This window comes from Carassius carassius, chromosome 33, assembly GCF_963082965.1.
Source record: "Carassius carassius chromosome 33, fCarCar2.1, whole genome shotgun sequence".
NCBI lineage: Eukaryota > Metazoa > Chordata > Actinopteri > Cypriniformes > Cyprinidae > Carassius > Carassius carassius.
This window is the reverse complement of record NC_081787.1, coordinates 11,948,184-11,960,750: the sequence shown is the minus strand read 5'-3', so window position 1 is coordinate 11,960,750 and position 12,567 is coordinate 11,948,184. Positions and strand designations below refer to the sequence as shown.

Sequence of the window (12,567 nt, the reverse complement as noted above, 5' to 3'; positions counted from 1 at the left end):
CTCCTGTTCCCAGGATTGTGAACTGATTGTGTTATTTTTTACTTCATGTTGACACAAGGTTTGAAATTGAATCTAGGTCAAACCACATGTCATTAGTTACTGTGTGTGTGTGTGTGTGTGTGTGTGTGTGTGTGTGTGTGTGTGTGTGTGTGTGTGTGTGTGTGTGTGTGTGTGTGTGTGTGAGAGAGAGAGAGAAAGTGTGCATGCGTGTGTGCGCGCACGTGTGTGTTCAGACAAATCCATTCCAGTCAAGCCTGATACAGTGTTCTGTAAATAAGAAGACAGAGGGAGGCTGATGTAACATTACATCAGAGCAGGCCAGACACTCAGCTAAGACAGATTCAGTGTTGTGAAACCATCACATGTGATGATTTATAAGTTGTTATACCATAGCTATATGTAGTAACTTATAATTTACAACAATGGATTCATATTGATTGTTTGAGTCATTATGTGCGGAAAGTAACATTAATTGTGCCTACACTTTTTGTAAATGTTCCTCTAATGTTATTAAAAAGGGATTTTTAATAAAATGATGCCACAGGAAAAACGTTTATGTTTCAGAAAGAACTTTTAAAATAGTAAATATATATATATATATATATATATATATATATATATATATATAATAAATATAAAGTATAATGAAAAATATATATTTGTAATATTTTATTACAAAATATATTTTATATATGTGTGAGTTTCTTATGCTCATCAAGGCTGTATATTATATAATTATAATATTAGGACAATCTAATAGATGGATGGATGGATTGATATTATTGTATACAGAGTAATATAGATTTTTATAAAATAAAAATGTAAAAAATAAAAAGAAAATACTGTACATATATAGACCAGGGTTTAAACACTCCTTGAAAGTACTTGAATATCAGACACATGGATTCAGGCCCTGGAAAGTACTTGAAAACAAATATAGGTCCTTGAAAGTGCTTGATATAATTTTTGTTCAGTAAAATGGTACTATTTCAGAAATTTCCCCATATGCAGTGTCAAAGACAAAACTAAACTGCCATAATGACTGTGGTGGAGATGGGGTGGGGCGAGAAAAAATCTTTAGCATGTGAGTCCTATGAATCCATATGGAGAAGCAGTGCATTTGCAACTGAAAATAACTGCGTGCGACTTTGAAAAGTATATTTAGGAGCACCAGTGCAAATGACCCAATCAGCATATTTGTGTTTGTGCTGAGGGGGTCTTCAAAGGATTCTAACGTAGGCTACTTACAATGTGTTTTTGCAGTGGTGAGTAATGTATCACAGACATATCTGTTGATTCATTGAACACAATCAGAATCTACTCACTGCTCAAAAAGGCCATTTTGTTTAGTGCTGAGTTCTTCAAGCTAACAAATCCTCTCATTATAACAAACAAAATGTAGACAGGGTGTAAATAAGAGATTCACTGTGCATTGTAGAGCTGTGTTGATTATAATGGAACTTTGTGAGACTTTGAACTAATCAATTGAATGAATGATTCATTGACTTGCCACCACCTACTGGCAGTTCTACTTTCATTTTAAAGTAGCTTTTCTGTTTTTTTTAATCATTTAATATTTCTGTTTGCAAAATTGTATATTTAAAACATTAACATCAACATGAAATTATGAATTTAATTGCACTCATGGGACCACTGAGCCTCATTAAACCATCTGAAAATATACCTACAAGCCACTTTTGTGTTCTTCTGTGCCACCTCTGTAGTACATTTTATTTTTTAATACTGAATTCATTTGATCAGTAAATTATTCTTATTCTACTTCTTTTCATTCCATTGTTTTAATAAGAAATTTTACAAAAAACCTTATAAATATATATATATATTTAATTTGACAAAAGTTGACATACTTTTTTTTAAATTTAGAAAAATGCCCTTACAAAGATAAAAGGGTATTTGAGTAAAATATCATCTCATAATGGGAAGGCTAATATTTGATCAGAATTTTTGATTGATTAGAAGGTACTCCTTAAATTTTTGACTGTGCTGCTAAAAAAAAAAAAATTATTAAAAAAGAAAAATAACCTTAGAGCCCTGTTTAATCAATATTTTATTTTTTTAAATAATTGAAAATTCTTTCAAATTTAAATATTTTATAAGAATTACAGCAGAAATTAAAAATTCTCTTGAATACTACTGCTCAGTTACATTTATGAAACCTACACATTCAAAACCTCATTACTCAGAATTTTTCTAAATGTAAATGTTAAGTACTGTAAGAGGTCGTTCGTGACGCTACATATGCTGCGGTATGAATCTTATAGGTACTTGATATAAAATTAATGGTACTTTAAAAAGTCCTTTAAAGTCTTTGAATCTGGTGATCATGAAAGAATGGGAACCCTGATAGACATGCAAGCTGAGAACACAGTTTAAACTCCCCTTGCCTGTGGCATAGATCTGTGGCACATAAAAATCCTGAGCCGAAGGTCTTCTGGCTGTTCAGAGTAAATTTGTATGCTGTGGTACACAGTGTGTATTTATTGAGAAGGAGACACAAACCATGAAAGTAAAAAAATATATCTTATACACTCCCAATTTTGAACAGCTTACCCCAAAAACATCCCCTCGGTCAGTCCTTGCAGTTGTTTGCTATGCTGGAAAAAGGACAGCAAGAATGATACTCTCAAGAAACATCTCTCCTGCACAGTCCAATAAACTGTAATACATTGATGGGGGAGAAGAGATCTTCATGGGACAGAAAGAGTCAACAGTGAAAGAAGAACACATATCACGGAAGCTGTGCAGTTCTCACAGTTTTCAACAACAAGCACACAGCTTGACATAAAGGCTGCAAACCAATGTTTATATATAGTGTATATATTTAAAAAAAACATAAATAATAATAATAATAATAAAACTAAACATAATAAAACCCTGAGCCATTCCTCAAAATGTCTTCTTTTATGTTCCACAGATGAAAATTATACAGACTTGGCATGAGGGTGAGATTGGGTGAATTATATCTTGAATTCATCATTCACTGAAAATCTTAACATCAACCTAGCCGTCCTTGTCATGGTTCATACAAGCAGTGATGTCAAATTTGTGAAGGAATGTTTTTTGTTTGTTTGTTTGTTTGTTTGTTTGTGTTTTAAGTCTGATCTTTCCAATCATTCAGTTGATTGGTCTGAATAATTTGTTCATGAATCAAACTTAAAAGGTCCTTGAGTTCAACTCACGAATAATAACTAGTGGCAATAGTTGTCAACTTACTAGATCAGAAAATTAGCAGTAAATAACTAAAAATTAAATTTAAATCTGTTCCTCAAACAAATCTATTATAATGATTTCAGGGGACTACAGTATGAATATTGCATATTGTATGGCTCAATTTTAAGATATCTTAATGGTAAACAGTCCCTATGCACTTTCTTAACAAAGAGTGTCCAGGATATTCACCTTTTTTGTTCCACAGAAGAAAGAAAGTCACACAGGTTTGAACAACATGAGGATGAGTAAATTATTTTTGGATGAACTTTCTCTTTAAACTAATTTTCTCTTTCCCTATTAGTTTCTTTATGGGATGTGTTTACCGATATTAGTGCAACAAAGCCCTCCAAACCTCCTAAGACCATAAGCCAGATGATGCAGTCTACATATTAAGGTGTTAAGGTGTATTAAGGCTTCAGGGTGGGTAGAAATGTGAAGGAGGTTGAGTGGTCGTCTCTCTGTAGAGTCATTCAGAGATGAGAAGGAGAAACAAGTGAGGGTTTAAACCCATCCTCTTCTGCAGAATGGTGGAATGTTCCTATATAAAAGAAGCCCCAGGCATGTATCCAAACATCCTTTAATCTCTCTTTCTCTGTGTGTACTGTATATCTGTATGCTGTATGTCAAGCCAAGGGGAATCCTGTGGGAAAGTTAACACCTTGTTTTTTCACTCATCCATTCTACCAGAAGCTATAACCAGACTAACTTACCGAACTTAATGATCAAGAACACAAGGGATCCATTCCAACAAGGATGGAGTTCAGCAAGTTCCATAATGATGCCCTTTATCATAAAAAGAAGGGAAATGTTGTAAAACAGTGTGTAGTTACTGCTTTGTGAAACAGTTTACTGAAATTATTTATTAAAATCACATCTTATTTCATGCTGCTTCTAAAAAAGTATCAAGTGCTCCAAAAAATAGCTTTTGCAAGTATTTACAATATAGTCAGTCAGTAACACTTATTGTATGTCCATTAGCTGTTTCATCACAGATCATCTCATAAAATGATGTGTACTTGGACTCAATAACGAATAAAGCATAAGCCATGATGTCTGATTTACAAACAGCAATTGATTTACAAACAAAGTATTTTTTTTACAGTGATAACGATAAGAAATGTTTTCTGAGCACAAAATCAGCATATTAGAATGATTTTTGAAGAATCATGTGACACTGAAGACTGGTGTAATGTCTGCTGAAAATTCAGCTTTGTCATCACTGGAATAAATCACATTTTTTTAAAATAAAAATAAAAAAGAAAGCAATTACTTTAAATTGTAATAATATTTCAGAATATTACTGCTTTTATTGTATTTTTGATCAAATAAATGAAACCTTGATTAGCATAAGAGACTTATTCATAAACAGAATCGTACTGACTCCAAACTTTTGAATGCTCATGTATTTACTTTCTTCAAAACACATAACACTTCCTGTCTCTGTTTGGCACCCTTATTTGTTATATATATATATATATATATTTTTTTTTTTTTTTTTTTTTTTTTTTTTTCAGTCCGGAGCTCTAATTCTCAGAAAGCCTTTTGCCTTTAGAGGTATTTGGTCTCTCAGGTCATTGAATTAAATTAAAAAGAAGGCCTATAGCACTTTTTATGTGTTCACAAGTCACTGCTAGATATTGATCTTATTACTGTCTGCTGGCCAGACCACTTTGTTCACATCCCAAGAACAGCCCTGCAGGTTGTGTGGATGGAGACCTGTTAATACACCAAATGTCTCAAGAGCTGCTGTGATATAAACATGATTCCTTTGCTTTCACTTGATTGTAATTCTCCTGACATATCCAGTCCTCAGTATTCCATAGCAATACATAGGCTACGATTTAAAAACATGCTTTCATCGCCCACATAAGGTCAGTCAAGATTCAAGGCTGAAACTGTAAATAAATGCAACGGTTTGACTGAAAAGTGCCTTTATTTCTTTAATGGATCAAGACTAACTGGCTCAGGATGTTCTGTATTCATATACCTGATGAAACTTGATGTAAAAAAAATGTTCCACTGTTGTTAGTATAAACTAAACTGCATATAAAACTAGTTTTCTTTCAATCCCTCCAAGGTGACTGTGACTGCATTTTGTGCATAAACCAATTACAACTTTCAACCTCAATACGTCTGTCTTGTTTGCGGTCCAATCCATCTGTGACTTTCTTGAGAATTTGTACCCATGCCAATGTCTCCTTATACATGAGGAAAGAGAGGGAGATTGATGAGATGCAAATGAACGTTCTTTTCCTCCATGGAAATGAAACAGACAACATTTATCTACAGACGGCTAGATGTGTTTGTGAATAATCGGTGCAGTGAAAAGGCTTTAAATTTTCCATAAGAGTGAGCTTGTAAAGAGGCGAGCAAAGTGAAACAGGCTATAAATGAATGCATTACAGACTTCTAACGAGATGAGAAAGCTTTTAGAGTATTTTAGAGCCTAGCAGGAGATATCTGCGCACAGATTCTGGTGCTGTCAGTTATTTGTGAGAGATATATGATTACTCCAGCAGAGAAAAAGACAGACATTTAGAGCCTCTGGCTTTATGTAATCACATTTACCTTGCTGAAGAAGAAGGTGTTTGCTGTTTTGATGGAGATTGAGCATACATGAACATATAGTACATTCCAATGTATATATATTATACTGAGGTACCTTTACTAGCATATTTCCAGTCTATTTTAGTCTTTGTTACTGTTTTCAATGTAAAAAAAAAAATGTGTCATTTTCCAATTTAAATCAACCACAGGACACGTCAGGTGATTGTCATACTACCAGCTATTGGCAGAATGCTTTTTGATCTTGTTCTGAATGGGATCAGTCTGTCTCATTTTACAACAGGATTTCAATGTATTGTGTTTTGTTGTGTAATAAGAACTGCACAATAGAAAGCATTCTAGAGGTACTGATGTGGATGACAGTGTGGCAGGTGGGTAAGGGAGATTAAATTTGTATACCGTACCTGTGCAGTTCCATACGTAGCATGTGATTACATAATTTCCTGCCGTACATTTCAGAAGTCTGTCAAAAATGTTCTCAGACTTTGAGTGATTTGACAATACACGTCAGTAATTCACGTATCTACAGCTGTGCATGAAATATGAACAAGGCTGAAGGTAAACATTTATGAAAATTCCAGTGAATGATGACCAGTGGTCTATTTAATGTTTCCACAGTGGAGCTTGAATCTCTCCCTGATAAACCTGGCCTGATTTCCACTAAGCTTTTTTCAGAAATTATATTGATTGTGAATTTTTTTTTTTTTTTTTTTTTTTTTCAAGAAAATTATTGTTTGTGGTTTTGCATATCGCTGCAATGAGATCTGAGAGTGTATGTAGGGGAAGCACGTTTTAAACTTCTCTTTATGACTGAGATCTGAAAATAATGCTTCAGGTCTTTCTCATTTTTAAATACTCATGCCTTGCCTATTACAAAAAGATTTTCATGCAATGCATGAACACAAAATAGCATCGCTTTTCATAATAGAGACTGGTGTTTCACTGGCATGAACACTGGAGGCAATGTAAGCACAAGCATTTTGCAAAATACAATAAGATGTTCTTTAGTTTCATCTTTAAAAATAGATCAAAATGTTTTAGCAAAAAAAAATAAAAAATACTTTCTAATTGCATTATCGTTGTTGATTTGTACTTCTAGGGCAGAGGTTCTCAATTGGTGGGTCTGTTGTGTTAGATGCAGCATGGGGAAAATAATGCCTGATTACCTGACCATAGGTTTATAAAAAATAAATAGGCTGATTGATTTTATATATATTGATTTTATATGATATATTTTGTTTTAATACTTAACACTTAATATCTAATATGCATGATTTTGAGTGCACTGTAAAAAGTAATAAGTTGACTTTACTTAGAAAAGCTGTGGAAACTGATTGCCTCAAAATTCTCAAGTAAATTAGGTCATAATTTTTTAGTTGATACTACTCTCTACTACTTTGTAGAGTTAACTTGTGTATTTGTAGAGGGTACCATAAAACTTGAGTACAAGTAACTCAAATTCAAAAGTTTAGGTAACTTACAGTTTTAAGTTGAGATTTGTAAGCAGAACTTAAACAAAACAGTTCTTCTAACATGTCGGCTTGTTCATTTTACTAGACGAATGTGTGGAAGCTGATTGCCTTAAATTTCTCAAGCAAGTTGTACTCAAAATTCTAAGTTGAGAATGCAAAGACAGACAACAGATTTGGCACAAAACTAGAACACTTTATTTGCTCTATAAAACAGTATTCATTTTAAAACATTACTTAAGGCATGCCCGTCAACTGCCCGCCAGCAACATTTTAGAAAAAAAAAGCACATACTGCACTCAAGAAAAAAAAAGAAATAAAAAGACAATTAAAGGATCAATGTTTCTTTGTTTTTAACATCTTTACAAAGTGTTCAAAAGCAGACCTTGCAAGTATGTTACAAGTTTAGTACAGAACACCTTCCTACTACAGTTCTCTTATATTAAAACTATTCTAAAACCAAACAAGTAAACTTGAAATTTTTCAAAACATCCTATTAAATGTGGATTTTTTTTTTTCATTTTCAACAATTGGAAAAAACTGAAGTATCTGTAAAACAGTACTGAACAATTTCTTTGGTTTTCTTAAAGACAGCTTCTATTCACTCAAACTAGCATCATGGCTATGATCTATTACTGCATCAGGCGATTTTTCAGTGATTGGATTTTAGGTTTGAGTGACTTGTGGCCAAGGGACAAAATCACTCTTTGTATGAAGTCGAATGTGCATTTCAGTGCTGCAGGATACTCTAAGTTTAGAGCATAAATTAGTCCAAAGAGCAGACACGTTGCTTGTGGAAGATTTTCAAGATCATCCACAACCACTGTATCTTCCAAAATGATTGCCTTTGTTGTGGCACCAAGATGCAGGGAGTAGGGTACAGTTGCAGATTCCTCGGGAATCACTGTCAGAATACCTATTTCAATGTCCGACATGTCTTCATTTTCATCACAGTCCTAAAAATGGGAAAACATAAAAATTTGGTCAAAGAAAGCCACAAAACATCTTTTAAAGGGATAGTTCACCCCAAAATGAAAAAATCTCCTGTTGAACTGAAAAGAAGATATTTTGATGAACGTTGGTAAACAGACAGTTGAGAGTAGACATTGACTTCCATAATAGGAAAAATACTATGGAAGTCAATTAAATTGTACTCTCAACTGTTTGATTACTGACATTCTTCGAAATATCTTCTTTTGTGTTCAGCTAGAAGTAAGAAACTCATACAGGTTTGGAACAACATAAGGGTAAGTAAATGACAATTTTTTCTGCGGTGAACTATCCCTTTAAGAGCACATACTCTCATTAAAATGTAAAACTAAACTAATAACACAGTATTTCTAAATGTAAAGGCCTTTTCAAACAGGACACAGGAGTGGATGCAGGGGGGAATACATACATCAAACAACTGCATGAAAAGACAAACTGAAGGCCAGCTATATTAATTAAAACTATCAAAATAATGTATTGTCTTTCTTAGAAATGTTTTTTATTCATTTATGCAATATAAAATGTATCTTCTTATACTGTCTTTTTCCCTAAATTTTTTATTTATCTTTCACTTTCTTTTCTCTATCCCTTTCTTTGTTTCAGTATCCTTTTTCTTGCCTTCATAACTCTTCTTTCTAGATATCAAAACTGTTTGAAGAACAGTTTGCCTGTTAAATAAGAATCATCAGAGAAGAAAATACTTACAAAACATGTCTTGTAAAAATAGTAGGGGTCCTCTCCGAGGAGGAGTGGTAGGCCGTGAAGAACGGCTGTTCGTCCCGCATTGATGTTCGATTTCTGCAAAGTTATAAAAATGTATATTGAATAGCGCTTACACAACAGAGAGCAAAAAACAACAGCAAAAGCAACATTTGTTTTGCTTTCGAAAAAGAATTGTAATAAGTCGAGGAGCTTACGTCATTTTCAATCTGCTGCAGAATCTTCTTAAGTTTGGAACCAATGCCTCCACCTTTAGCCCTGAAGATATCGATGAAACGTGGAGTAAATCTGTCCAGTTCTTGAAAGAATTCAGTTTGCAGGTTTTTGCCAGATATACGATTAAACTAAAAAAAAAAAAAAAAAGAAGTAGGACAAACTGACATTAAGCAATTTCTTTTCACTGAAATGTCCAAGTATGAATTAACACCAAAACTGGTTAATGATAAATTTGCTTTGAAAATGTTCAAGATGAAATGATATAGGAAAACAATTAAGACTCACCTGACTCTGTGTGAAGAGGGCTGGCCACCTTTCCACTGTATTCTTCACAGCAGGCTCCTTCTCTATCAATTCCTTTCTACGCAAGGCAAATGTAGAATTCATGTTCCGGGCTATCAGTGCAACGTTAAGACGACGTTTCTTCATTTCTTCCACCATCTCTTTCCTTTTGGGCTCCATGCTGGCTTCATCTTCACCATCAGGGAAGTTCGGTAGAAAATTGATTTCAAACCTCTTTGGTCTTTTGATGTTTCTCTGAGGCTGCAGTCCTCTTCTTTTCCCACCATTTATGGATACCTCCAAGCATCCAGTTTGACGCAGTTTTGAGCGGTAATTGCCCATTTTCCACCTAAGGCTATCATACCACCCATTCCACCCCTTAGATGAGCCAGGCTGGGTAAGGCAAGGGTGTTTTTGTATCAAAGCAGTAGCAACAGCCTCGAAGTCTTCCTTATCTGGGTAAGCTTTGTAACTGTATATAGTTTCTGAGAGTTTTTCGAGAATCTCATGCTTAAGCTCTCCTGACAATTGTAGGTATGTTTGATCTCGCATGTACTGTAGATTTCCCTGACGTAATCTATACTCAACGTCAACAGGAAAAGTAGGGATCTCGAAAGTTTCTGGCCATGCAGTCCGTAGACAATGACGTGGATGATCAGAAGCCACAGATAGGACTTCAGTGTCAGCTGTGCTAGGGGTTGGTGACGTCACAAGGGAGACAATCTTCAGTGTAGGCTTATCTGGCAAGTCAGCAATGTTGGTAAGATTCACGAGGGAATTGTTGAAGTCTGGATCCTCAAACTGAAGTGCGAACTTGTACTGAAGTCCCAGCTTTTCTTCAAGTTGTTCCAACAGTGAGTCAACTGTCTGTGGTTTCACAGGAAGTACAATTTTTCGGATGTCGTTGTCACAAATTATAACTCGGAGTACAGTTGTTGTCTCCATACTTGGTCTCTCTACAAAGGTTAAAGAATTGAGTTAGTTTTCTTAAATTAAAGGGACAGCTCACCCCAATTTCATCATTCTAAACCCATCCTTTGCAAAAAATATGGTTCAAAAAGTTTCACTCATCCTTGTTTAAAATGTAATGTACACAGAGGCATTCATAATTTCATCTGACTTGTGCAATACAGTTCAAGCATTTAAGGCATAAATGGATGGGTTTGTTGAGAAATGAACTTCAATATATAATCCATTTAACTGTATATATCCTGTGTGTATGCTATACTGTGTGAAGGGTTGCTCATTTGCACAGGAGAATTTGTTCAAGATTGACATACAGGTTTTTTTTCATTCAAATTATTTATAAATCTTGAACAAAATATACTGTGCAAAGGAGAAACCCTTCACACAGGACAGCATTTAAGCTAACCGCTGCTCTCTCGAGTACATGCAGGATGACAATTTAAAGAAAATAATAAATAACATTTCAGTTTGTTTCTCACCAAACCTATTGATCTACTATTTGAACACCTAGTTTAATGAAATTATGTATGCTTTTGTGTGCTCCTGAAGCTATGCCTGCGATCTTCTGACATAGACAAGAGCAGTCAGAAATCTTTTAAAAAATAATAATGAATAAGAATGAGACTAAATAATGATAATTTGCAGAATTTCTGAAGTCCCTTTAAAACCTGAATTGTCATTCATTCAGCATATGATATAATGTTTGAGCGTAACATAGGTCCTGCCCCGAAGTGTATAGGCTGGCAAAGGAAATGGGTAATTTAGATCCGAGGGTTTGGTAATTGACAGTGATAGCACAGGACTGCACAGTTCAAAAGAATGCAGGTGCTCAATATACCAACATGTCAGATCTTTACACACAAACAGAACATCACTGTTGATGACAAGAATTTTGAAAATCTGTCTGAAATCAGGTAGGCCTGAGCAAGTACCAACAGATACAACCATATCTGGATCATACTTGATTCCATCAATGCTCACAGATGATGCTGCGAGGACAGTGTTCTGAACTGCATATTTGTCTCTCAGGAATTCCTGAATGTTCTGAGGGAAAGTTGACGTCAAAGTACCCATCATCTTATCTGTCTGTATGGGTGGCTTGAGAAAGGAGGGGGAGTCAATGTAGTAAGCCAGCAGTCTTTGATGGCGAACAGCCAAAGTTTGTGGAACATTTTTAAAGTTTTTGGTGTCACGGATTACCTGCTTGAACACTTTATGTTTTCCCTCAAATCGCATCGTCCACATATCTCTTAGTGGCCCATATGTTCTTATGAGCTGCGGATAGTGCTCAATATAGTGGTGTTTAGGGCGCAATTTGAAATGAGGAAAGACTGTTAAAAGCAAATGTCTGTGTTCTGAGATCTTTGCATCAAGAAAATCAAGAGAATCCTCAGTGAACTTGAATGCCAACGTCATTTCTAACATATCTTTCAGAAGCAACACAATTTCCCATGTTTTATCATTCTCAGGGATATCAAAGCCAACCAAGAGGGGCAGAAGTCTAATAAGCGCCCAATTCTCATGTGCATTACCCCCAATGGTACCTTTTGAGGCAAATGTGCCTGGGATGATTTGAGGCTGATCAACTTTGTCTGAGAATTTGTAAGGAAACTGCTTGATAGCTTGATTCAGGGATTCAAGAGAGATTAATTTCCTTGAGACCAAATCATTAATGCACAAGGACATTTCAATAGGGATGACACCCTCCATAAGGTCGTGCATTAGGTCAGGTGGAAAACCACCAACTGTGTGAAAATGTTCCAACCTTTGACTTAAAACACAGCCACCTTTTACACCATATTGCTTTACCAAACTCGCATCGTGTAACACTTCAGCCACATGCCTGTCATGCTCCTGCTTGGTTCTCAGTTCAAATGCTCCCGACCGCCTTCTCCTGGATTTCACTCCTCGTTGCTAAGCAGAACCGACAAGGGTGCTCAACAGTGAAACTCTCCTGTAGTCCTGCGAAAGAATGAGCACCTAGATTATCAGATGACACAAAAAGTACACTTACTTTCACACATTCTCCTAACTGTTCAATGTATACACCATGCTTTTCAAGAGTTTCAAGGTCCTGAACAAGTGGGCGCAAGATGTCTGTGTAACCATGTTGTTTTACTGCAGTAGC

At 35.2% G+C, this 12,567-nt stretch overlaps 1 protein-coding gene and 1 long non-coding RNA gene across 2 annotated transcripts in view; both read right to left on the bottom strand.

Annotated features, from left to right (window-relative positions):
- Positions 1 to 7,359: 7,359 nt before the first annotated feature.
- LOC132114234 (uncharacterized) lies at positions 7,360 to 9,309 on the bottom strand. Its single transcript, XR_009425270.1, has 3 exons — positions 9,173 to 9,309; positions 8,961 to 9,053; positions 7,360 to 8,221 (listed from the first exon to the last, which is right to left on the bottom strand). It is a non-coding gene; the product is annotated as an uncharacterized LOC132114234 (long non-coding RNA).
- Positions 9,310 to 9,395: 86 nt separating this feature from the next.
- LOC132114127 (uncharacterized) overlaps positions 9,396 to 12,567 on the bottom strand; it is a 4,773-nt gene continuing 1,601 nt past the window's right edge. The window contains exons 2-3 of the mRNA XM_059522253.1: positions 12,279 to 12,401; positions 9,396 to 10,425 (exon numbers count right to left, since the gene is read on the bottom strand). Coding sequence (XP_059378236.1) covers positions 9,396 to 10,425; positions 12,279 to 12,289 — 1,041 coding nt within the window. The 5' untranslated portion in view covers positions 12,290 to 12,401. The remainder of the gene's footprint in view (positions 10,426 to 12,278; positions 12,402 to 12,567) is intronic.